A 27478-nucleotide genomic window follows, 5' to 3' on the forward strand; every position below is an offset into this window, starting at 1 on the left:
TTGTGGCTGCAGTTCTGGCTGTGGCAGGCTGTGTATCAGCCTGCGTTTGTGGCTGCTGGTCAGGCTGTGGTGCAGGCTGTAGATCAGCCTGCGTTTGTGGCTGCTGGTCAGGCTGTAGTTCTGGCTGTGGCAGGCTGTGTATCAGCCTGCGTTTGTGGCTGCTGGTTAGGCTGTGGTGCAGGCTGTAGTTCTGGCTGTGGCAGGCTGTGTAAGCCTGTGCTTGTGGCTGCTGGTTAGGTTGTGGTGCAGGCTGTAGTTCTGGCTGTGGCAGGCTGTGTATCAGCCTGCGTTTGTGGCTGCTGGTCAGGCTGTAGTTCTGGCTGTGGCAGGCTGTGTATCAGCCTGCGTTTGTGGCTGCTGGTCAGGCTGTGGTGCAGGCTGTAGTTCTGGCTGTGGCAGGCTGTGTAGCAGCCTGCGTTTGTGGCTGCTGGTCAGGCTGCTGTTCTGGCTGTGGCAGGCTGTGTATCAGCCTGCGTTTGTGGCTGCTGGTCAGGCTGTGGTGCAGGCTGTAGTTCTGGCTGTGGCAGGCTGTGCATCAGCCTGCGTTTGTGGCTGCTGGTCAGGCTGCTGTTCTGCCTGTGGCAGGCTGTGTATCAGCCTGCGTTTGTGGCTGCTGGTCAGGCTGTGGTGCAGGTTGCAGTTCTGGCTGTGGCAGGCTGTGTATCAGCCTGTGTTTGTGGCTGCTGGTCAGGCTGTGGTACAGGTTGCAGTTCTGGCTGTGTATCAGCCTGTGTTTGTGGCTGCTGGTCAGGCTGTGGTACAGGCTGTAGTTCTGGCTGTGGCAGGCTGTGTATCAGCCTGCGTTTGTGGCTGCTGGTCAGGCTGTGGTGCAGGCTTTAGTTCTGGCTGTGGCAGGCTGTGTATCAGCCTGCGTTTGTGGCTGCTGGTCCGGCTGCAGTTCTGGCTGTGTGCCTGCCTGCGTTTGTGGCTGCTGGTCAGGCTGTGGTGCAGGGTGCTGATCTGGCTGTGGCAGGCTGTGTGTCAGCCTGCTTTTGTGGCTGCTGGTCAGGCTGTGGTACAGGTTGCTGTTCTGGCTGTGGCAGGCTGTGTGCCTGCCTGCGTTTGTGGCTGCTGGTCAGGCTGTAGTTCTGGCTGTGGCAGGCTGTGTGCCTGCCTGCTTTTGTGGCTGCTGGTCAGGCTGCTGTGGTGCAGGAGGTTAGGCAGGCAAGCGATGGCTTCATGAGCATCACTCTCTGCAGGGCACTGAAAAATGACATCACCTGCCTGTGCCCCAGAAGCTCCAATCAGCATCTTTCCTAGCTAGCCGGGTCAAACAATCCAGGTAGCACCAGTTTACACTGCCTCATGACCCGGGAACAACCAGTTTTCAACCCTGCTCTCAACCCGAGTAAGATTGCCCGGTAAATCGACCTGGGTTATTTTTTTGGGAGCCGTTCACACAGAGCCTCGACCCTGGCAATAACCCAGGTTATTTGTTTGGTGTAAAAGGGGTATTAGTCGTATTGTTGCAATAGCAGTGTCTACACTTCACCACAAGATGGCAGCCTCCTCAAGGCCCATTTTTGGATGTGTTCGCTGCTACCCTGAACCACTGAGCACACGTGACGCGAGTACAAACTGATTTGTGTATTATTTCCCATACCTGGTTACAATATTCCACATATACAGTATCACGGTAAGGAGAAAATACTGTAAAGTTCAGATGTATATTAGCTATGCTGTTGGCTGTTGTTAATTTACACAATTAGAATATCATAGTCACACTTGATATATGCAGGGGAATGTAAGGGGTCTATTTATAAGGCTTCCTCTTATTCCGTTTAACAATATACCGTTCTCTAATCCTACATTGTTTCCCCATTGTGTGCTCTGAAAAACCCCAAAGGATGTAGATAGACAATAAATGCCTCACAATACAATACAATTGCTTGCTGGTGTGGCCTTGTGTGGATTGGTCCTATAGTTTGGTAATGTGCAGGCAAACAGGAGAGTCTGACACCGATGGGCAATGTAGACCTGGATCTATCTAGCATATACACACCCATGTGCTACACACAAGTAAGCAGATGATACTTTTGAGGTTAGTGTCCCATTGAGCTCTGGAGGAAAACATCGCCCTCTACAGGTAAGTTGTACACCTGCACATCAGAAAAAAGACACAAAATGGTACTGATTCACTGGAACAGGAGAAATCGGTTTTCATTGTATAACTCAGAGGTGCCCAAACTCCGCCATGACATTCCAAGTTTTAAAGATATCCACGATTGAGCACAGGTGACCTAATTAGTAACTCAATTTGATTTAACCATCTGGGCTTAAGCATTGATATATCCTTGGATAAACCTGGACTGTAAAGGGGGGTATCCACTTAGCGATTTAACCAAGTGATTGGACGATAACGACGTCGTTATCGTGCAATCGCTTGCAAATCGTGCATGTTTTGGTCGGAAGCGACCAGCGATGCACGTGCCCGCTGGTTGCTTCCGACATCACCCGTACATGCTGGTTAACCTGACGTTCTCGTCAGGTTCAGCATGTACGGGGATGATGGATGTGCCTGGACTGAACGTTCAGTGTTGGCACATCATTAGATATACAAACGAGAGCACGACAGCAATGTTTGTATATCTAAAAGTGGATACCTGCCTTTAGGGCGGAGTTTGGGAACCTCTTGTCTTAAGGTGCCCATACATCTGCGATGGCTTGTCGCGATGTCGCAATGCGATCAGGACTGCCGATCTTCCGGGTGGAAAAGCAGACTGCCCACCATCGATGTTCAACATGTTGGATTTCTGCGATCCTGCGATGCCGGGTTACCGCATCGCACCAATCCATCGCTGACGTATGGGGCCCTTAACTTCTTGGGAACTAGCAAACTGCTAACTGGCTACTGAGATTCAGGTAATTCCACCCCCCCCCCCCCCCCCCCACTCCCATACCCCCTGCTGGTATATTACTAGTAATGTACTTTTCCTGCACAGTGTTCACATGTACACGCACACACATGTAGTTGTTTTTTTTATTATTATTTCAGACACCAGAACTAGAGACAATTAAATTTTACATAGAAACTCAGAGTGCAGCATAGAAAGGGGGACATTTAGTAAAGACTGACAATGCAATAAGCCAGAAGATGACTGAGGAACATCTTTAGCTAAAATATACTTTAAAACAGAAAAAAAAATAGGGACTAAAAAAACCACTTAAAAATATTTTAACTGTTTTTAAAAACAATTGCGCCACCTCTGAATTCCTTGCGCGTGAAGTTGGCATTGGACATTTATTGAAGGTTTTATTGCAAGTGGAGAGATAGATCAGAGGTGTCAGACCAGAATAAAAGTTATTTGGTCACCATTTCTGATGCAGATCTCCTCACAAATGACCCAGACCCCTGCGTATCTCCCCCATGTAAGGTCAGGTAATGCCGTGTGAAGGATTGGGAAAGGTTTTTGCAGAATACAAGGTTCTTTAGAAAAGGCATTTACCAGCGAAGAATGAAACTTCCATGTGTCCGAAAAATCGAAATTAAACATCAAGTTTCTTCCGTGCTTTACAGCAATGTTTTTCTATAAACCAGGAAGAGCTGCCTACATTTGTGGCCCTGAGTATAAACACATGACATAGACAGTCATAGGGGGGTATCCAATTACACGTTGGGTTTACCCCTAATTGCCGTACAATATCTCTGCGGTGAGGGGAAAGGCTAGACAATAAAAAATACTTTTTCCCGCGCAGAAAAATCGAGACTCACACTCGGAAACCCACTGATTTCACGTAAACTACAGACTCAATGCGTTTTTCCCCGCGCGAGCCCGTTACGGTGTTTTTTCCGCAGACTTTACCTCGCAGCTCCGGTTCAGTCCCACTGTGGGGACTCGTGCACGGGGGAATCCCCATTGATTGAATAGCTACAGCGAGGTAATTGGCTGCGGGGTGATACCCGCGGCTATTTGAATACCTCCCATAGGGGGTAGACAGAAGTAACAATCACAGGAGGGTAATTCCAAGTCAATAGCTCAAATTAAGTCAAAGCTTAATAACCTCTAACAGGAACTTAAAGAGGCCACTTGGTTGGTTCCTAACAGTCAGCACCATCTGCGAAATCCCCTGCAAGGAACTTCATTTTGAGCCGATTACAACTTTGCAGTGTTAACAGTGTTACGGGGATGGACATCGATAGTCGATGAGTCACAACCATCAACGATTTTATTGCCATCTTAGTGTTTATCACGTTGAATAGCGGCTTTCCGATGTTCGCCGCCATTGGCCCATGAGCAATTCACTCCCGACAGATACGGCAGGTAAAAATACGTCCAATGCGCAAACCTGTAGTATTTGCACATGCGCGACCCATCGCGATGGTTCTCTCATCGAATGGTTTTGATATGATGGTCAGTTACCATCGTAAGATTCGATGGTAACTGATTCACAGCAGCGGCGGATTGGATGGGAGTGTCACATGATGGGCTCAGCTCCTCCAGCCACCTCCCAACAAATACTCCTATATGCTTGAGTATATGGGACTGATTCAGAGCCGCTATGCATGCGCCGCGTCCGGCAGGCGCGAGCCCCGCCGAGCGACTGAACTTCAGTCGCTGCGGGTCTTGCTACAAGACGGGGCGGCTGTCGATGGTGACAGCTCGCCCCGTTTTGTAGGCGGGGAGTGGGGGTGGCTGCACAAACGCAGGCGTTCCCTTAGGAACGCCTGGCGTTTGTGGGAGGCCCTACTGACATCATGACTGAGGTCAGTAGTGGACTTCCTGCTCTATTAGAGCAGGAAGTCCACTCGGCCTTGCGGTAGCAGAGACCCTACCACAGGGTCTCGTTGCAAGGCCGATGGTCGCGATAATTGCGACGGCCTCCTGGCCGCTCACACAAGCTGTGGGAGGTCTCCCACAGCTGAGCGAGCGGCCAGAGAAAAAAAAAAAAAAAAAAACCACGCCCATCAGACCTGCGAGCGGGTCTGAATCAGGCCCTATGTACAGTAATACTGGCACCAAAAGAGGTGCTGGAGATCCTGGTATGAATATGGCGACAGGTCCTTGCGAAATTGATAGAAGCCCTGGTTCAGCAAGGATCGCTAATGCACTCGCCCACGTAGGTCTGCTGCGAATGTATGCTGCTTGCAGTTGCAAAGCCATCGCACGGACAACATGCAGACGCCACTTCCCCTCTCTCACATCCGTAATAACATGCAAACCTCCTCAAACATCGGAAACATCGAGTACCATCGACCCCTCACGCAGAATTACGGCAGCCCTGACCTTACCTATAAATCGCTAACATCGCTGCACGCAGTGAGAGCTTAGGCTGTGTATGCCATCGCAGTGGCTAATTTATGCACGCCCCTGCAACGGCGTTCCACCCTCCTCCGTCACCACCCCCCAAATGGTACTTCCTGTCAATCACTCTGCGATAGGTCAGCGTACTCACTGCGATCGCCGACCCAATCGCAGTGTGACATTGGCGCATTGGCAGTACGCAACAATCGACCATCTGCGGACGCTTTAGCAGTTGCGGTCCTTGCTGCGTCAGGCCCAGAGTCACCAAATACTAGGCCTTTATTGGGTAGAGGAAACTCTGTGTGATATTAATCTGCTGAATGCCGCGTACATGTGTATATTTATTTAAAATAAATAATAGGAACGAGGAAATTATATATTGCCATTAATTAGTGCCAATAGTCACAGGTTTTCCTTCTTTAGAGAACTAGAAGAATGCAGATATCCTGCAACAAGGAGGGGCTACCGGGCTGGTGATCGCCTCTTCTACAGACCCCCGAGACTAACCTGCCTGATGTGCGACTGAACCTGTATACCAAGCACAGCACTTGGCGTGGGAAAAAGCCGCAGTCAATGCAATATAGCGCTTTGTATACAGATCCAGACTGAGTCGCACACAGGTATACAAGTATCGCCTAGCAAATGAATCACCGCAGTCTCATGAAGCCGTTTGTCACATGTAACAAGAGACATGTTCGGGCAAAAGAAAAAAAAAAAAAAGACACTTGAGGAAACGCAAGTCGCATGGGACGTGGCGTGCCGAGAAGGGATGTTTGGTGCGACTGCAGGAATTATGTACGAGTACACATCTGTAGGTCGCCGGAATTTGGCGGTGCGGAAAGTCGTGGGCTAGTACATTTGGGCCATTGGCTTTATCATGAAAAACATGATGTCATACATTTTTAATAAAACAAAACAATAAAAACCAAAACAGTAAAAAAACAAAAAAAACAATTGAATAAGTGTAAAACAATCTAAACAGCGACATAAGCCAAATATTCCACGTAAAGGCCAACAGACTGATCTATGTAATATTGGGTGGAGTATATAATGTTTTTGATTACTTCAGCGATATCCTCTTTACAGTTGAAAGAACGATACACTAGAACTTTACTTGTTTATATAATAAATATCTATCTTCTTAATTATAATGCCGTTGATGAGAGTGCGCAGTGATACCGCCATTATCTGCAAATGGATTATACCTCTGCAACAGACATAATCTCAGCCGAAGGATAAATACTGCGTCTCCCCATCTATATTAATAACAGTTTGTTTTTTAACGTCATGTTCTCCATGTCTTATGCCGCACATCCACTAGGCGACTGCGGAACGAGTGCACGATTACGACATTGTTATCGTGCGGTCGTTTTACAGTCTGTGCTGTGCCTACACTCAATGTTCAGTCGCTCAGTGCAGGCTCATCAATCATCCCCGTACATGCTCAACCTGACGACGTCGTCCGGTTGACCAGCATGTTCGGGCGATGATCTATGTCAAGAGCAACCAGCGGGCGTGCGCATCGCTGGTCGTTTTCGACATTAAATTGCCCGATTTGCGGACGAATAACAAGCGATTGAACGATAACAATGTCATTATTATTCAATCACTCTGTTTAATCGCGTAGTGGATATACGGCATTAGGAACAGGCAGACAGTATGAGCCGCATCTAGTCCCTGCGGGTTATCATGTCTGAAGAGGTTTGGCTAGCGTCCATTTGCTAAGGATCATGGGAGATGTAGTTCATTCAGTCAGTGGATATGGAGGTAATCTTACATTTACAGTCCTAACGTCAGCCTTTAGTAAATATCCCCCTTTCAACTCTGACAAGAAACTATTTCAGACTGTAACAGTCCCCCACCCCTCCCCATCCCATTCCAAACATCGCAGGCAATTTACCCCCCTCCCCCCCGCCCTCAAGGTGAACCAGTAACAAGTCATATTATTATTGCAGGTAAACAGTGCTACACTATCTTCTACCCCTGTAATATGCGCACACACAAACACATACATGAGGCCTATATGTTTATTTACACAAAGACCTAAAGCCTAGTCCCTACCCACTTACTGACGCAAAGTTATGTTGCAAACCACTTAGTGCTTGGGAGGGCTACCCCAAATCGCTATGACTAAGTGTCCGGGTCAGTGATAAGTAGCTCAGAAGAATCGTAGGCTGTGGAGAGTATTGTACGGTAGCGAGTTAGGCGGTGTTAATCACAGGCCGAACCGTTACCGCTGTCTATAGGTCACTTGAAGATCTGTTTACATCCACGGTAGAAGGTACCGATTTAGTACCCCCTAAAATAAAACAGCACCAACACTGTTTAGCAGTCAGGAACAATTTGTGATATATAATCACAACATACCACATCAAAACCAAGAATCCACGTTTGTACGGACCTTCCTATCCTCTCAGTCCAGGGGCGGCCACTACGAGTCCAACCTGTGGTCTATTCAGTAGCTCTAAATGCAGTATCCGGGCTACAATAGTACTGGGCTATGTCTTATCCTCTAGCTACAGGGATGTGGTCATTCTAGTAGTGTCCAAAAAACAAAAACAGCTAGTGTCCATATCGGTGTTAGAATGCCCCTCTTCCGTATTTCCGACCATAGGGTTTGAGATCTAAGAGGAATTACTTATAAGTCCAGCAAGCGCCCGCCCACCTCTGTCCCTTGCAAACCTCCTTGTGTTTCTGGAAGCAGCTCTCCACTCTGAATTTCCGGCCGCAATCTTCACACGAGTACAGATTCCCTCCGTGCGTCTTCATGTGTTCGGTTAGGTGATGCTTCAGTTTGAACTTCTTGTGGCAGACGGAGCAGCCGAAAGGGCGGAGGCTGAAGGTCAGCATGATGTGGCGGTCCCGTTTCGGTTTCACCGCAAACCGCTTCCCGCACAAGCAGCCAAATTTTTTCCCGTCTGGGGCAGCCACGAGCTTAACGGGTGCATGAACAGTTTGGGCTTGTAGGGCATGGGAAATGATCTCGTTGCCGTGCAGGTCCACCGGTTTGGAGATGGTGAAGGTCGGGGATTCCGAGGTACCGTATAATTTGCGAGGAAGACAGAGAGAGACATTGGACGATGACGGCGATGACGTTGGAGGAAGGACGAAGCTCAGCTCTGATGGGTATTCTGCCTGCACCTCAGTTACTTCAAAAGCCTTTAAAAAGCCGCTATCGTCGTCCCCTCGCTCCTGCTTGATGTAGAACACTTTGGGGCTCCCTGGGGAGGAGGAAGACGACGGAAGCGCGTAGGTGCAGCTGGCATTGGCCGAGTCGTCTAGGACATTACCACCATTCTTTCCATCTTCCTCCTCTTCCTCCTCCTCCTCCTCTTCTTCCGAAACGCGGACCTTGATCACGTCTTCGTCATCGGAGCATCCCAGTGTGATTGTCGGTGGGGGTGGATCGTCTCGCGGAAGCTGGAAACTGCTGCTGGGGGACTGACTTTCGCTGGCCCGGCTTGACCAGGCCTGAGGGGTGCATGACTTCCTCTCTTTAAGGAGCTCAGAACATCGGTCTACCACCTGCCACATCTGTAGGCCACTCGCCACCAGGAGATGTGAGGGCAAAGCCTCAATATCGAGGCAGAGCCTCCCAGAGTAGATAAGCTGTAGAAGGTTCTCGAAAGCATTGGGCTGAATAACACTGGGAAGGACCAAGCAGCTAGTGTCATTCAGGAGGAGTTTGTCATGGAAATAAGGGGACGATGCGGCCAAGACGGTTTTATGAGCTCGGAAAACACGGTCTTGGACCTGGACGGACAGATCGCAGAACTTCCCCTCCAGGCGCTGCTTGTTTAGGGTGTCCAGGAGCACAGAGCTGTAATGGGGGAAGTCCAACTGGACGCTCTCTCCGCCAGGCATGGTGACTGTCTAAGAGGCAGGAGAACAAAGAGTTAGAAGGATGTAGCAGTTCTGAGAGTAACAGAATAATTAAGCTATCTGCTGTGATGAAAGAATTGCATGCACCAACCCAAGTGGCTCCAGGATTCCCATTAATACAAAAAAACATGATGTACCTGGCTCCTGGGACCTGTCCAGCCCAGCTGGTTGTTGTATACATACATGGAGCCTAGTGTCTACAACATATCTGTATAATAGGATTGGTGCTGCTATATACACACAAATGACCTTATTATACATACTTAGGGGTATATGTATCAAGCAGAAAAAAGTGTGGAGAAGTTGCCTGTAGCAACCATTCAGCTTTGAAGTAGCATTTATCAAGTCCAGTCTATAATATAATAGGATGGAGTTGATTGGTTGCTATGGGCAACTCTTCCACCGGTCCACTTCTCCACGCTTTTCACTGCTCGATACATAAACCCCTTAGTGCAGGTCTGGATGTCAGACAGTGGCAGAAGTGGTTAGGGCTTGTATACTAAGTACATACACATCACATGACCTGCGAGTATAAGGGGGGGGGGGAGGGGGACACAGAACTTTCCTTTGGACAAAATGTTTTTTTATTTATTGGTCTTGATACTACATGGACTGAAAGTAATACACATGTAACACCAACTCTGACATGTCACATACATGAGCCACACACACGTACACTATACAGCTAGAGCTGCACATTATGGGGCTGATACAGATTTCAGCATACTTGTTATTAGAATGTACTTTGGGCCTGATTCACTACGGATCGCTATTCTGCTTATACGCACGCAACGCAGTTACTAATATTAGCGGTGAAATGTAAATGTCCGCATTCGCATTGCGATCGCTGCCTGACATAAGGACACCCACTTCCCCTTACTCACATCTGTATACTAGGGGAACATAGCGAAACAATCGGTAACATCGGACCCATACGCACAGGTAAGGCAGGTCAGAGCTCACTCAGGAATTGCTGACTTCAGCGCACGCTATGAGGCATCAAGCTACGTCTGGTATCACAGTGCCTAATTTATTCACGCCCCTGCAACGCCGTGCGAACACCGACCCCCCCCGTCACCACCCACAAACGGCACTTCCTGTCAATCACTCTGCGATGGATCTGCGTATCCTCTGTAGCTAGTTCACACACTGCGATGCATATGCAGAACGAAACACTCGGCCGATTGCGTGCGTATAAGTAACTGCGTACCTTGCTGTATCCGGCCCGGTGTGTGAATTTGCATTGCGCACATGTATGGACAATTTATTTTGCATCGACTTACAAAAGATGCGAAACGCGGTGTGAGCAATCGCTCTCTTGTAGGCATACGTCGGTGAGGGCGTGACGACGCACACGCTGGCTATACAGATGGGTAAACCACCCATCTCAGGGAAGGCAGGGGATACCAGTAACATCGTCCATTCCCCAGAATAAGGAACATGAGCGAGTTTTCTGCTAGCGGCCACCCGCAGACAGGATGTAATCATGGGAGGTATGGAGGCTGCTCCGCAGGAACGGAGGTTGAAATAATGGCGACACCAATAAAATATGATATTAAGTATATATATATATATATATATATATATATATATATATACATATCACGTGCTGCGCAGGTTTTTACGATTGTTTAGACACATACCTTACTGGTGTTATTATTTCCACCCGAGAGTGCGGCAGTGTAATAATACTAATACTGTAATAATAATACTATACTGCTCAGGGTTACACCGTCTGTCAGTGGTCACTACACAATACTCACTAAGGATTATTTCTCTGTAGGTTCCCACAGAGAGGCGGCTGCATATAGCGGTGCCTACAGCCGTGCCTAGGTGCCATTATATGCACTCGCTTCTACTCATCAATGTGCTTCCCATTCTGCATCAGCCCCTATGTACTTACATATGTATACAGCATATAATACACACAGCAATATGATAGAGAGATTGTGTGTATATATATATATATATATACACACACACACACACACACACACACACACACACACACACACACACAGGTTGAGTCTCCCATATCCAAAATGCTTGGGACCAGGGGTATTTTGGATAACGGAATATTCCGTATTTTGGAATAATTGCATATCATAATGAAATATCTTGGGAATGGGACCCCAATATACACACAGAATGCATATATGTGTTATATGCACCTTATACACATAGCCTGCAGCTCATTTTATACAATATTTTCAATAATTTTGTGGCTCAAGCAAAGTTTGTGTACATACATGAAATAAATTTATGTTTCATTTACACCCTATACACAGAGCCTGAAGGTAATTTTATACCATATTTTTAATAATTTGTGCCTTAGACAAAGTTTGTGTACATTGAACCATCAAAAATCAAAGGTTTTATTATCTCAGTCATGCCAAAATTATTCCGTATTTCGGAATATTTGGATATGGGAGACTCAACCTGTATATACACACACAGTATACATACACACACACTGTGTAAAATATATATACACATACATAACTATGAAGTGCACTATACATAATGGATAATCACAGCACTGAGATCGTGGGTTCGATCCCCACCATGCCCCTGTGTGGAGTTTGTATATTCTCCCTGTGTTTGCGTGGGTTTCCTCCGGGTACTCCGGTTTCCTCCCACACTCCAAAAATATACTGATAGGTTAATTTGCTCCCAACAAAAAATTAACCCCTAGTGTGTATGTGTGTGCGCATGTGATAGGGAATATAGAGTGTAAGCTCCTCTTGGGCAGGGATTGATGTGAATGGCCAAATATTCTCTGTAAAGCGCTGCGGAATATGTGTACGCTATATAAATAACTGGATAGAGGTAGATAGATATCTAATTTTTTTTTTTTTTTTTTTTAATATACACACAGCACTATGTATACACACACAGCACTATGTATACACACACAGCACTATGTATACAAGCACACACACAGCACTATGTATACAAGCACACACACAGCACTATGTATACAAGCACACACACAGCACTATGTATACAAGCACACACACAGCACTATGTATACAAGCACACACACAGCACTATGTATACAAGCACACACACAATAGGCAGCCAACAGAGCAGCACCATAGAGACGCAGCAGTGTACACACAAGGCCGGGACAGGGCCGCTCTCTCCTACCTGCCTCTTCCCCCGGAGCCCCGAGTACATCAGCCCGACACTGCGGCCAGCACAGGGACAAACATCACCTTACCCCGGGTACCAATCAGAGGGGATACCGGGGCCTGGATGCCCTGGGAACCCCGCACAGGGACAAAGATCACTAACCCTGGGAACCCAACACAGGGACAACCGTCACTAACCCTGGGAACCCCGCACAGGGACAACCGTCACTAACCCTGGGAACCCCGCACAGGGACAACCGTCACTAACCCTGGGAACCCTGCACAGGGACAACCGTCACTAACCCTGGGAACCCTGCACAGAGGGACAACCGTCACTAACCCTGGGAACCCTGCACAGAGGGACAACCGTCACTAACCCTGGGAACCCTGCACAGGGACAACCGTCACTAACCCTGGGAACCCTGCACAGAGGGACAACCGTCACTAACCCTGGGAACCCTGCACAGGGACAACCGTCACTAACCCTGGGAACCCTGCACAGGGACAACCGTCACTAACTCTGGGAACCCTGCACAGGGACAACCGTCACTAACCCTGGGAACCCTGCACAGAGGGACAACCGTCACTAACCCTGGGAACCCAGCACAGGGACAACCGTCACTAACTCTGGGAACCCTGCACAGGGGGACAACCGTCACTAACCCTGGGAACCCAGCACAGGGACAACCATTGCTAACCCTGGGAACCCAGCACAGGGACAGCCATCACTAACTCTGGGAACCCTGCACAGAAGGACAACCGTCACTAACCCTGCACAGGGACAACCATCACTAACCCTGGGATCCTTGCACAGGGACAACCGTCACTAACCCCAGGAACCAAGCACAGGGACAGCGATCACTAACCCCGTAAACCCAGGGATGCTAGATCCTATGTGGCTAAAGGACCTCTGTGACATATCAACCACGTGACCGCTGCAGGAGGCTGGACCGCTCCTGTGTTCCATCCACCAGGGCATAGAGGGGGAACAAATATTTGTGGCGAGCGCAGCGAGCCACCGTGCCCGAAGCGTTGCGAGCCCACGAGGGGACACTTTTGGCCCCCCCGTTCTCATACTTGCCCCTCCCCCTTTCAGCGCCAGTCACATGGATGTGACGTCACAGGTCCCCGGCAGCCCCCTATTCTAGTCATAACCGTAAACCCAGCACAGGGACAGCCATCGCTAACCGACTGCGGATAGATCCCCTTCTGTAGGTGTACCCTGACATTATCAGTTACTATCCACGTGGACACGGGCATATTCAATTGGTTGCATGAATTGCTAAAATCCTGCACCTGCGAGGTTTTTCCTGTAGGTGCGGGATTTTTGCAATTCAATTAGGTGCGGGGGTTTTTTCCTTTTTGACTGTCGGGAGGTTTTTTTTTTATTCAACCCCAGAGCATGTGTGATTTTTCCTAAAATCGTTATTTATAGGAAAAATCAGCAGGACTTGCTCTGGGACCCTGGCGGCAATTGCAAGTTCCAATTAGCTTAATTAGTCCTTAATTACTTACCTTCTGCAGCGCTGTCTTTTGCATCTTCTTCTGTATCCAGCGTCGGAAGCCGGTCCTCTGCTGCAGGATGAGTATGTCAGTGTGTGTGTGTGAGTGTTGTGTGGCCCCCGGTGTGTGTGGTCCCCTCAGGGTCTGTGTGCTCCCCCCCGGAATGGGTGCTGGGAGAACTACATCTCCCAGCAGCCCTTGCCCCTCCCACCGGCCCCTGGAGCCTCCCAGCAGTGCCCTCTCCAGTGTGAAGATAGAGGGGAGGCCACCGTGCAGCAGGGGAGTATCTACCCATTGGCCAAGATGGCACTCGCCAGGGGCGGCGACCAAAGGGGGCGCGCTGCTCGGTGGTGTCACCTGCAGCCACGGGGTAGATATGCCCCTGTAGCCGCCCGCCTGCACCGGGCACTGAGGGTGCTAGGCCAGGCCCACGATGCTGCGGCTGCCTCCAAAGGGGACAGAGCGGAGACGGAGGTGTTCTCAGGCATGGGAGCCTGTGTGGGTATGCTGCAGGAGCCGGAGATCGGATGCCCGGGGAGGGCGTGTTGGGAGAAGGGCAGCGGCATGGCTCTGACCCGGTACTCTGACAGCTTAAGCCCCGTTGTGTGCCAGGAGCTGGAGCGCCTCCATTGCGGGGCTGCATCCTCCTCTTCCTCGTCCTGTGTGGAGGAGCTGAGCGCAGAGCAGCTGATTAATAAAGTTTTTTTGTATTGTTTTTTAAACACAAGGGGCGCGTGACGACATGCGTGCCACATTGCTGTTCTCACTGAGGAGCCTGCCGCAGCCACACCACAGCAGGAATATGCGGTAAGTATCTGTGTGGGCTGCGGGGGCTGGATGTGGGGAGAGAGAAGGGGGAAAGGCTGTGGAGAATGAAGGATGACTGGGGAGACAGAATATAATTATTCTGAAAATATGGAGGGAGGGGGGCGCTAGTCCATTATTTTGCCAGGGGCGCACAGACCCCTAGATACACCCCTGCCGGGCAGGTAAGTGGAGAATTCTTTTTTTTTCTTTTTTCTTTTTTTATGCGGCGTGGGGTTTTCAGAGCTGAAAAACCCAGTGACCACTTTTTTAAAATTGGATACCGCGGGTATCGGGAGCGCGCTTATCCGCGGTATTCCAAAATTGGGTGCGAGGGGCGCAAGGTTTTTTACCTCACTACACCCCCCGCCCAATTGAATATGCCCCATAGAGTGCGAATAGTAACCTGTGGAAAACCGTCACAATCCCAGGGAACCCAGCACAGGGACAACCATCACTATCCCCAGGAACCCAGCACAGGCAGGGGTTGGATACTAATTACCCAGAACTATTCACTGGGCCCAGACAACTGCTGGTGGGAACTAATGGCCCTCTTTGCAGCACGCAGTGCCGCTTCCTGCTGCAACGCATGGTATTTTTTTCCAGATGGAACATGCCATGTTTCATGAAATTGACCTCGCTCGTTTAGTACACAGGCCCCACGGTTGTCTCAACGGCCCTGAGCACAGGGTCAACCATCATTATTCCCAGGAGCCCAGCACAAGTACATCATTATCCCTGAGAGCCCAGGACATTACACACATTACTATCCCTGGGAAGCCGGCACAGGATCAACCATCACTATACACAGGAACAGATATCACTATCCCTAGGAATACGAGGCAGGGACAACCATCACTATCCAAGGGAACCTAGCGAAGTGAGGCACATTACCATTACCATCCCTCAAACCTGGCACAGGAACAAACATCACTGTCACTGGGAACCCAGGCACAGGGATACACATTACTACTATACACAAAAACAGAGTTGCAGATGCACTATGCGATCATTACTGTTTACATTTAAATTTATTAAATAGAATTTCAGAGGTAGTTTGCAAATCAATGGCCAATGATACGGGCCTGCCCACCAGCGTCAAGGTCACCTCATTGAGCAGGTCCCTAACACTCTGGGGTTCACATCTGGGACACAAGGCACCCCAAAAGTCAGCCCAGCCAAAGACCTCCCCAGGGCATCACACGAAAAGAAGGGTGACAGTGAAGTGTTAAAGTATCAAGTGTGTAAAAGTAACTAATGAGTGTTAAGATAATAATAAAAGTAGAATATGTGTGAAAAAATACATAAATAATAAACAAACATGAAGGTGATATACAAAGTGACTATATGTATAAAATGGTGATGCCCTGAAGAGGTCCAGCCAGAACAGCTCAGGGGGCCCCATGTCCAAACGCTCACCCCAAATAAACTGACACTAACAATATAAATAGGACTTACTTAAGATTATGCCTGTGAGCGTTTGGACATGGGGCCCCCTGAGCTGTTCTGGCTGGACCTCTTCAGGGCATCACCATTTTATACATATAGTCACTTTGTATATCACCTTCATGTTTGTTTATTATTTATGTATTTTTTCACACATATTCTACTTTTATTATTATCTTAACATTCATTAGTTACTTTTACACACTTGATACTTTATCACTTCACTGTCACCCTTCTTTCGTGTGATGCCCTGGGGTGGTTTTGGCTGGACTGTCTTTTGGGGTGCCATGCGTCCCAGATGTGAACCCCAAAGTGTTAGGGACCTGCTCAATGAGGTGACCTTGACGCTGGTGGGCAGGCCCGTATCATTGGCCATTGATATGCTAACTACCTCTGAAATTCTATTTAATAAATTTAAATGTAAATAGTAATGATCGCATAGTGCATCTGCAACTCTGTTTTTTGTGTATGTTGCTTTAAAATCTCAGCATGATGGCACCTTTCATTACTATTAGGGTGTGCAGTCTAGAGCCCCTCCCTACACACATTACTATCCCTGGGGACCCAGCAGAGGATATGGAGATGGGACATCAAAAGAAAATATTGGTGATGTAGATAGTGCATGAGTGGTCCCTCGAGGGTGCTCACCTCAACTGTCCAGTAGGGTCCCTTGCAGGTATCCCCAGAAGCACTGTGCAGTATCCTCACTAGGCATATAGAATAAACACCTGAAGACAAGAAAACAAGTTACGGCTACCGTCCTTCTTGAGCAGCAGCAACACCATACTTACCGACAGCACCTCGGAAAAAAAGGGCCCTTCTCGGGGTATAGTGGAAGATCATCACTAGCACTTATGGCCTCAGATCCCGAGTTTCACCTATAGGTGCTTGCACACTAGGTGGAAACTGCAACCTTATATCGGGATGTAAAGTGCACTGGCGACCAGAAGAGAAGGGGGTAGAAAGGGAAACACAGACACGATTTTTACTAAAACTATTCTTGTCACCTTACCTCGTTCATTCATACAGTTTGCTGTAAGAAGACAGGAACACACAACCGCGCCTCTAAACTAAATGTGTGCAACACAAGTGATTAAACTTGCTAACAAACAGAACCCTAAGCTCGCAGGCCTAATGAAGCAAACCAATAGCAAAAATGACTTACAGGTGTGATGCACAATATGGGAAACTAAGCTTCTCACCCCCTGCATATAAAGATAAAAAAGAAAACACAAACAATAGAGCGCTCCAATATAAGCATAGTTACAGTGACATTCTACAGGTGCCTGTTATCCTAGCCCTTCCTTCGCTTCTCCTTATACCTAAAGCCGGCCAGCCCAGGGCCTAATGTCCTTTGTTCTATTTAGGGTCTTGTGTTTTGCCCTCAATAGAGGACTTGTGCTTTGTACCTTTATCAGTTGTTTGCATCTTGGTTTTGGCGGGAAAATTGGGTTTTGGCAGAAAAAAGGGTCTGTTTAGCATGCTGGCCTCCATGCCCCTCAGAACGCCCGCACCTCAAGCCCACGGGTCTAACAAGCGAACTGCAAGCCCATGAGCCCAACGCCCGCCTATTGCGCCTAATGGCTGCTGCTAAATCCCACGGGCCTAATGCCCGAACTCCAAGCGCACAGGCTTATTGCCCAAACTCCAAGCCCATGGGTCTAATGCCCAAATTCCAAGCCCACAGGTCTAATGCCCACCTACTGCGGCATGGGCCTAAGGCCTGATTGTATACACAAACCTAGCGCCCAAATCCCTGGTGGTTTAGGGGCCTAGTTATAGGTGGTGGTGGCCCTGAAAGCAGGTCCTCAACGTCTTGCGTGCCATCTACCGCTACTCCTCCGCACTTTTGTGAGCTGCACAAGGGAGTACTATATTGTGTCCTCCCACCCCACCCCAGGTGCATTACAGTGGCTGTAATGCACCTGGTAAGCTCTTACCCTTCCCCAGCCTTGCCACACATTGGGTAGCTGTATCCACGAGCTGCCTTTGTTGCCTACGAGATCGGTGATCTGGCCCCTTAAATAACATAAGTGGTCAGAAAAAGGTTAAACATCCCATATATATGTACATGCATAATACAATCAGTAGGAGACAGAACTGAGCTTTCTAAGCACACATTCTCCCACCTCATAGTAAGACACCTGACTCTTTTTGCTGGTAGTTGCTCTCTAGTCTCTGTGGTCTGGTGATTGAGCTCTCAAATCCTCACACAGCAGACTTGGCAGGAGAAGCTGCAGCCACTGGACATATTTACACATTGTGGCTGCAACTCATATAATATATTACTGCCATAATGGTCATGATTTATGTATGCACAGATCTTACATGCATCTGCCAAGGGCCTATACATTGATTTGAGCAACTACCATTCTGTGTATCACTGTTCTGAGAGGCATGGATAGGATCAATAGCTGGAGGGTATGCTGATCCTTGTAGTGCCATACTGGAGTAACTTAGGGTGCCTCCAGGCGAGTTTGCTCTCAATTAAGAAATATATGACACAAAGTAAGTGCTATTATTGTGCAGAATAGGACCACCAGAGGATGGGTATGGTATGACGTCTCTCTGGATCCCGGCGGTCAAAGTCCAGACGCCGGTATTCCAACAGGGTTAGAATAACGAAATTTGACGGTCAGTATTCTAACCCTCCCTGCTCCCTACCCTATCCCTCCCGGATGCCTGACTCTAACCTTCCCCTCCCTGTATCCTAACCCTCCCGGGTGCCTGACTCTAACCTCCCCCTCCCTGTACCCTAACCCTCCCGAGTGCCTGACTCTAACCTCCCTCTCCCTGTAACCTCCCCCTCCTTGTACCCTAACCCTCCCGGGTGCCTGACTCTAACCTCCCCACTCCCTGTACCCTAACCCTCCCAGGTGCCTGACTCTAATATCCCCCTCCCCGTACCCTAACCCTCCCGGGTGCCTGACTCTACCCTCCCCCTCCCTGTACCCTAACCCTCCCAGGTGCCTGACTCTAATCTCCCCTTCCCCGTACCCTAATCCTCCCGGGTGCCTGACTCTAACCTCCCCCTCCCTGTACCCTAACCCTCCCAGGTGCCTGACTCTAACCTCCCCCTCCCTGTACCCTAACCCTCCCAGGTGCCTGACTCTAACCTCCCCCTCCCCGTACCCTAACCCTCCCGGATGCCTGACTCTTACCTCCCCATCTAGTGCCTAAACCTAACCTCCCCGTACCCTAACCCTCCCGGGTGCCTAAACCTAACCTCCCCCTCCTCGTACCCTAATCCTCCCATGGCTATAGAGGGGGGGGACTAGGCCTATAACAGTGGGAATGGGCGTAAGAGACAGAATAAACAATTAGGGATTAGGAATGGGTAATTTGCGATATCAGCAATGTGATAATGTGTGTGAACAGGACATATAACTTAATATATGTAGTGCAGACACCTACTCCACACGATGCCTAATCCAGGCTGCAGAATCAGCGTGTATAGGTAGTAGATGAGCAGTGGGGAGAGTAGACCAACTTCCAATGTAGCGGTCCTGCGCTATGCTCAATCTGCACATGCTGGATAGATGCCGTGGGGCAGAGAGATAGCGCGACCTGTAGCTGTCACTTGGGTTAATGCTATGCTCAACCTCACTACTCCCACTAGTCTCTAGTCACAGCAGGCAGCATGTGGGGAGTATTCAGTCATTTCTTACCCCAGCTGCAGTCTATATTAGGTCAGCACAGCAGCTCCTTGGTCCCTTTGCAGCACGGCAGCCCCTTGGTCCCTTTGCAGCACGGCAGCCCCTTGGTCCCTTTGCAGCACGGCAGCCCCTTTGTCCCTTTGCAGCATGGCAGGCACCTCCAACCCGCTCAGTGTAAGTAAAAACCAGTAATCACAGCACTGGGCACTGGTGGAGTGAGGTCCCAGAGGGGTGTAAAAGGTCCTAACCAGTTAGACTAGATTTTTATAAATGGCTGGGAATTACTAATATAAATGGTGTGTTGCCAATGCTGGTGAGATTTTTTAAATACAACCGGCAGGGGGGAATGAATAGCAATGGCTGCCGCTGAGATCTAATACAATTTGGGGGTGTTCTTTTTTTGTCAGATTTTGGAGAGGGTATATCTGTGGGTGAGCGAATTACAGTGACTGAGGAATGGTGTCAGGGATTGGTGGTGAGTGAGGGGTATATCTGTGGGTGAGCCATGGGGTTAGGGATTGGTGGTGAGTGAGGGGTATATCTGTGGGTGAGCCATGGTGCCAGGGATTGGTGGTGAGTGAGGGGTATATCTGTGGGTGAGCCATGGTGTCAGGGATTAGAGGTGAGTGAGGGGTATATCTGTGGATGAGCCATGGTGCCAGGGATTGGTGGCGAGTGAGGGGTATATCTGTGGATGAGCCATGGTGTTAGGGATTGGTGGTGAGTGAGGGGTATATCTGTGGGTGAGCCATGGTGTCAGGGATTGGTGGGTGTATGCGATGCACACCATCTAAATCAGTCATTGATAAAGATTGTCACACCAATGCCCCTTGGTTACACTCACTGCCAACCAGCTTGACATTATGGACCTGATCAGAGATGGCCGCATTTGCACAGGTGCTGAGTCTTTGGAGGCAGCTGCTGTGCAAAAACTATGCTAATGCCACAGGAGGCACCTAAAGTAAAAGATGCCTCCTGCTGGCACCTCAGACTCAATGCTGCATCCGAAGATGCAGGATCAGCTCATCGGAAGACACAGACACTGCCCTAGGCACTGCCAGAAAATGGGGCCAACACCATACTTACCTACTCTCAGAAGTTGCAGGAGGCTCTTGATTTTTTGGGTAGTCCCCAACATCCCTGGAAGAGTGTCCCAATCTCCCGCATTGCACCCACTTCCTAGCATGGAGAGGCAGGGCTAAATGATGCAAAACTGTATAATCTAGCCCGCCCTCTCCTCGCAGTCCCGCGATGATATAGGAACCCAGCCCCGCTCACCCCTAAGTGGCCAAATGTGTCTCCTCTCCGGGCTTCTCCTAGAGAGGACATATAAAAAGTCGTCAAGTACAGTATGTCCAACACGCCCCCGTGTTCTGGGAACACAGGCAGCGCCGCCCCTTCCCCTCAAATTGATTGGCAGGCTGCATCTTAGGAGACACTGCGTGCCACAACGCAGGGTCCATTCTGCACATGCGCAGTCCCCCCACCATTAGAAATGTACGCAAACCGGGTACACGTACATCTCTGAATCAGGTTCCATATTAACAGTGTTGTAGCACTGGGGTTCACGAATGAGCACAAAGAAACCCAGCATCCATCGTAAGGAGCTGAACAGGGATGGAGGGTAGGGTTACCACCTCATCCCTTTAACATACCTCCCAACTTTTGTGTGGCGAAGCTTAGGACAATTGCACATGCCGAAGGCGTGCACCCAAAACAGGATGCATGACATAGCGGCAAGGGATGTACCTGCGGGCCACACCCCAGTTTTGTCATGCTAGGGTCTTGCCCAGCGCTTCAGGAACTGCTGGACAGCCCCCAGCCTATCCCCGAACTGGCACACTGTGTATGTGGTTGAAGCACGCATGCATGTGGTATCATCCATTCACAACTGCTCTGCTATGTGGTGGCAACCTGGGACTCCTTGCCACTCCTTGAGTGGCATAGGGAAGGAGTGGGGTCCAGCAATCAACGCCATCTGAAGATGGTGATGGTTACCGCTGTCAAGCTCCAAAAATTTAGCATTGTTCATTTTCACCTACTTTTGTAGAAGTAAATTTAAAGACAATTAAAAGACCCAGGGGCCCCGCACCCATTATAAATTCATTAATGGAGCAGAGAGGGTAAACTCATACTTACCTTTTGTCCCAGAATGTCTCCAAATTTGGGTGGCTGTCGGCCTCTGGGAAGAGTAGGGAAATGTTGGAGGGCATGCTAATTCTTGTAATTGTAGGTCCCAGGGGTGATTCCCAGGCAGTGGCGGATCTACATTTTTGGGGCCCTGAAGCTCGAACTGTTATGGGGTCCACTTGCAACCAGCAACAGTAAGGCAAAATCAAACAAGGTCCAAAGAGCCTTGCTGCCCTTGCAAGGACCTTGAGGCCCAAATGGAGGAGCTGTAGAAACTCCCCAGAGAGTGAGAGACGATAGGTAGATAGATGTAGAAACCCCCAGAGAGCTACTATAGATCGCTATAAAAAAAACCCAGATACTGTAGATAGATAGACCCCCCCAGAGAGAGAGACTATAGATAGATGTAGATACACCCGCCCAGAGAGACTGTAGATATAGATGTAAAAAAAAACAGATATACTGTAGATAGATATGTATGTAAATGTAACCCCCCCAGAAAGGTACTGTAGATAAATGTAGAAACCCCAAGAGAGTGAGAGACTGTAGATAGATAGATGTAGAAACCCCCAGAGAGTGAGAGACTGTAGATAGATAGATGTAGAAACCCTCCAGAGAGTGAGAGACTGTAGATAGATAGATGTAGAAACCCTCCAGAGAGTGAGAGACTGTAGATAGATAGATGTAGATATCTCCAGAGAGAGACTGTATATAGATAGATAGATGTAGATACCCCCCCAGAGAGAGAGAGACTGTAGATAGAGAAGTGTAAAAAAAAAACACCAGAGATACTGTAGTTAGATATGTATGTAAATGTAACCCCCCAGAAAGATACTATAGATAGATAGATGTAGAAACCCCCAGAGAGTTGAGAGACTGTAGATAGATAGATAGATGTAGAAACCCTCCAGAGAGTGAGAGACTGTAGATAGATCACATACCAAACCAAAACTTACTCACTTCCTCTGTAGGATCCCAGCTATTGATCTTCCTGAGTGGGATCTCTGGAATCCCCCTGAGTCAGGTCTCTCCCTCATGCCATGTGCTCCTGCCTCTGAGCTACATCCAATCCCTCAGTCAGCTCAGCTTTCAGTTTGTGGTCAGCACTGCAAGGCCGACTTCTGGCAGATGGGACAACACAAATGGAGATGGGAGCATCTAGTGGACGACTCATAAGAGCCATTCTCTGCTTGGAGCTGTAGATACAGTATCTGCTGGCCAGTACTGATCAGGGTGGGTTCTGGGTACTCAGAACCCCCCCCCCTATATGCAGTACTGTAGAGCATATTCTAAGGTCATTATTCAAGTACTTCAACCCATTGGGTTATGATTCAGTAAAATAACCATTACACCTAAAAGACTATTGATTTTGTTGAAAAATTCACTAATTAAAAAAAACTGCTATAGGGTCCCTCCGGGGTTAGGAGCCCTGAGGCTTAAGCTTCATTAGTTTCACAGTAGTTCAGCCACTGCTCGCAGGTAAGCTTGATCTCAATTTGGATGTATTTCTGTATGTGCCTTTATCATGAGGCCTTACGATAGACAATTACATGGCCCAGAGTGGGTACTGTTATCATGCAGTGTAGGGACCACCAGTTATCAGAGATGCCGTGAAGTTGGCCTGAGGGCTTACCATGTATTTGCAAATGCATGCAACAAATATCTCTGAATTTCCATTACCATATAGTTTTCAAGTATTGTTGCAGGTACAATTTAGTGTGCTGGGTGACACCCCCCTTTCTGTTTAAATGTCGATCATCGCCCAGCCCCTCGCTTTACAATGGCACAAAACCGGAAACCGGAGCACCCGGAGGAAACCCACGCAAGCACAGGGAGAATATACAAACTCCACACAGTTAGGGCCGTAGTGGAACTTGAACCCACAACCTCAGTGCTGTGAGGCAGTAATGCTATCCATTACACGGTCTGCTATGTAGCTGGAATGGGGCTGGTTGGTTAATAGCCTGGCAGCTGCGTTTTGTACCATCTGCAAGTGGTGCAATTATTTTGCTAGGAGACCACGGTAGAGGGTGTTGCAGTAGTCTAGGCGTGACAATATAAATGCATGTATGACTTTAGGCAGATCTTCTGAGGGAATTAAGTGCTTGATTCTGGCTATGTTCCTCAGATGAAAGAATGAGGATTTAATTGTGGCTGATACCTGATGTTTAAGTATCAAAAGCCACTATCCAGGACAACCCCAAGATTCCGCACATGTTCAGTGTTTTGTAATTCTGAACCCCCAAGCGTAAGTCCTATTGGTTGGTTATTCTGCAGTCTTGTCCAGTGACCTATCATAAGGACCTCTGTTTTATCAGGGTTCAGTCGCAGCCAACTGGCATCATCCACTCCTGGAGCTCGACTAGACAGCCATCTAGGGTTGGTATAGGGTTCTCAGTACCTGGAGCAAAGGACAGATACAGTTGTGTATCATCAGCATAGCAGTGGTAGACCAGGCCATGACGTCTGATTATTTCACCCAATGGTAGCATGTATACTGCAAAAAGCATGGGAGATAGTATAGAACCCTGTGGAACACCGCATGGAAGTGACGCTGGTGATGATGAGTATACTCCAGAAGAAACTCTCTGTGACCTGCCAGCGATAAATTATTTGAACCAGCTAATGACTCTGCCATCCAGTCCACAGAAACTTCTCAGTTGCTCAATTAGAATCCCATGGTCCACAGTATCAAATGCTGAAGAATACAGATTAAACAATCACCTGTCTCTTGCCATCAGAAGATCATTACACACACTTACCAAGGCTGTTTCAGTGCTATGTCTTCTCCTAAATCCTGACTGGAATGGATCATACATATCATGGGTTGACAGGCGGGTTTCTAATTGAGATGCCTCCACTTTCTTAATAACCTTTCCTAGAAAACCTTTACATATAGATAGTTTGCTATACAATATATACTGAATGTATAATTTCTACAGTAGGCATATGAATGGAGTAATCTTAATTTTGTATATTATTAAAAGCCATAGAAAGTCCTGCTTCTCCCTTGTACTTATCAACATGTAACCAACAGAAACACATATGTGATTTAGCAGCGAAAAAATGAACCTAAGAAAAATGCTGTAAGTCTAGATGAACAGCAGGGGGAGCCTCTCTATGGGAACTGGAAATACAGAAGAAGGACAAAAATGAAGTAACCCAAGGAACTCAACATGGAGTTGGGAGAAATGGTGAGGGAATATGTAATGTGGGATTGTTAAGCACCAGTGGACTGCTGAATCATGTCACATGGAAACTGGTTCCCTCCTAGGTGCCTAATGGCCATCAGCTAGGCAGCGAAGAGTGAGGAGACAGGGAGCTATAATGAATTTAACGATAATGGTTTCACACAGGGCTTGGAAAAAGCTTAACTAAGACTAGGCTTGCCATATCACCCCTTTAATTCGTGAAACATATGAATTACACAGATTCTGGGACTGGCTGACTTCCAAGTCTCCATTTCACCTGGCAGAACCTGTGTAATTCACGTGTCTTGAATTAAAGGGATGATATGACGAGCCATACTAAGACCAGCCTAAAAACTCTCTGAATAGGAGGTGATGACCCTTATTCCCTGAAGAGTCTAGCAATCTCCCCGAGGCTGGGTCAGGTGGCGCAACACAGTGCTGTCATCACTCTCATGAGGAAGAAGGGGAATGGCTACAAGAAAATGGCTACCACTATCCAGCACACTGATGGCTACATGAGCGTCTGTGTTGCTAAGGATGTGTGGTGAATAACAGGTGATTTGTGCATACCCCCATCCCCCCCTAAGTGTCCTGATTTTGGTGGAACAGCCACGCTTTTTGGGCACTGCCCCGCCGTACCACCCTGTGGGCCACTGTCCAGCGGGTGGTAAAGGTTGGGAGATCACTCTTTCTCCAGTGGCTTCTAAACAGTGCGGGGGAGATCCTGGGGGCAACCAAGCAGCTCAGGGAGCACTGGGCACGCCCCCAGAGTAACAGACACGGGGGCCTAAACTAAAGCAAGACCATAGGCACATGCACAATATCATGAATCCCATCTCCCACATGTTGTCTGGTATAATTTGTGTGCAAGAAAGTGTGCCGATTTACTGGGGATGTATGCTCCATTACAGGGCATGTGTCCCTAACCTAAAACTTTTAGATTTTATTTGAAATTGTCAGGCAGCTAAACACACTGCCTGTCCCCTGAGCCTGCCTAAAGGGCCCCGAGGTGCGCAGAGAGTAGAATGCGGAACGCTCACAGAAAAACTGATAACAATATTCATGTAACACTGATTATTTTTTTTTACGTTATGGGACCCTGGACAGACACCACTGGATATACAGGCTACACCAAATATATGAACAAAGTAGATACAGTATACTGTGGAAAGAAAAGCAAAATACACCCATACCAAAGAAAATAGAAATCATGTTAAATGTCTCAAAATAATGTTATCCTCTCCCAGATCCCGTGTTCTAAACTGCCAACTTTCCTAACAGAGAAATGATAGGAATTGCTAAATAAAATTTACATTGCATTGATTTAAAATAGAGATTTAGAGCCTTGTGCTTGGCAGTGGACTGTTGCTTCTTTGGGTAAAGTGTCTGCCTGGTTTTCCATCTGTTCCCCTCAACTGTATTGCAGGTGCCCATACACAGTCTGAGGGGGTCACCAGGCTAATTAGTAGCTCACCTGGCCTAGCTGGTCCGCCCGAGCCAGCCTCATGTTAGAGCTGAGAGTCCCCTACACTTCCATTAGGCAAAAGTATTAGAAATATACAAATGTACCTTTATTCTATAAGTAATATAGATGTATGTATACTTACAAATAGCAAGGATCACATAGCACTGTTACAATGAGCTAGGGAAGTTCCCTACACAAAGAGCCTACTACCTGACCCTACCAGGCACCATTTATCTGGAGTCACCAAGTAACACTGCCAACAAGGCAGGGACCAAACTCGATGTCCTCTTATTTTTGGCTGCTCCAGAAAGTAACAAAGTCCAAGGAGACTTCTATACCTAAATACCAGCATGAACCAGGTCTAGTCTAAAATGAGCCGTAACCCCTAGTCGGCCTTTCCTAAATAAAATGTATCACACTCCTGGAGCTGCTGCTTTCCTCTTATAACCCATGTCCTGGTCTCATTGTGGTGTGGCCTTCGGTGTGACTGGTCTCAGATAAGAACTCTCCTTTGGATGTGCCTGCTAAACAGAGCGGCCGCTGAGCCTTTCCCATGTTCTTGGTTGTGTCAGGTTATTGGTTTCTTGTGTTCCCAGACTGACCACTGGAACTGACTCAGAGGTGAAACTACTGTGAATCTAGATGGATGGATGTAGGACAAACTCATGAAGTGTTCTGGAATGTATTTAGTGAGTATGCTGGAGAACTGTGGGCCTGATTCAGAGGCGCTCGCAAAAAGCGAGCGCTCGCTCTGAATCAAGGCGGGCGCTGTTTTTTTTTTAGGAGCGTCCTCCTGGCTGCTCGCATAGCTGTGGGTGACCACCCACAGCTATAGCGAGCGGCCATGATGACCATCGCGACCATCGGGCTTGCGAAGAGACCCTTGTGGTAGGGTCTCGTTCATCGCCAGCCCCAGAGAGCTTTCGACTCTAACAGAGCCGGAAACTCTCCACTGACATCACTCGTGGAACCTCGGGAACGCCTCCTTTTGGGCAGTCACCCCCCCGGCCCGCCCACCAAACGG

At 48.3% G+C, this 27478-nt stretch overlaps 1 protein-coding gene across 1 annotated transcript; it reads right to left on the reverse strand.

Annotated features, from left to right (window-relative positions):
* Positions 1-7165: 7165 nt before the first annotated feature.
* On the reverse strand, positions 7166-12569 carry ZBTB9 (zinc finger and BTB domain containing 9). The gene is made up of 2 exons (XM_088446496.1): positions 12276-12569; positions 7166-9116 (listed from the first exon to the last, which is right to left on the reverse strand). Exons 1-2 carry the CDS (start codon positions 12303-12305, stop codon positions 7878-7880), a joined length of 1269 nt encoding a protein of 422 aa, XP_088302622.1. The 5' UTR covers positions 12306-12569; the 3' UTR covers positions 7166-7877.
* Between the last annotated feature and the right edge of the window lie 14909 nt (positions 12570-27478).

Source organism: Taudactylus pleione, unplaced genomic scaffold, assembly GCF_031769625.1.
Source record: "Taudactylus pleione unplaced genomic scaffold, aTauple2 ptg000400l, whole genome shotgun sequence".
NCBI lineage: Eukaryota > Metazoa > Chordata > Amphibia > Anura > Myobatrachidae > Taudactylus > Taudactylus pleione.

What these genes read in the sequence shown, in the direction of transcription:
- ZBTB9 (XM_088446496.1), bottom strand. Translation starts at nt 12,305, where the DNA reads ATGTACTCGGGGCTCCGGGGGAAGAGGCAG. An exon ending in GGCTCCGGGGGAAGAGGCAG is followed by an intron (nt 9,117 to 12,275) that starts GTAGGAGAGAGC and finishes CCTGCCTCTTAG; the next exon opens with ACAGTCACCATGCCTGGCGG.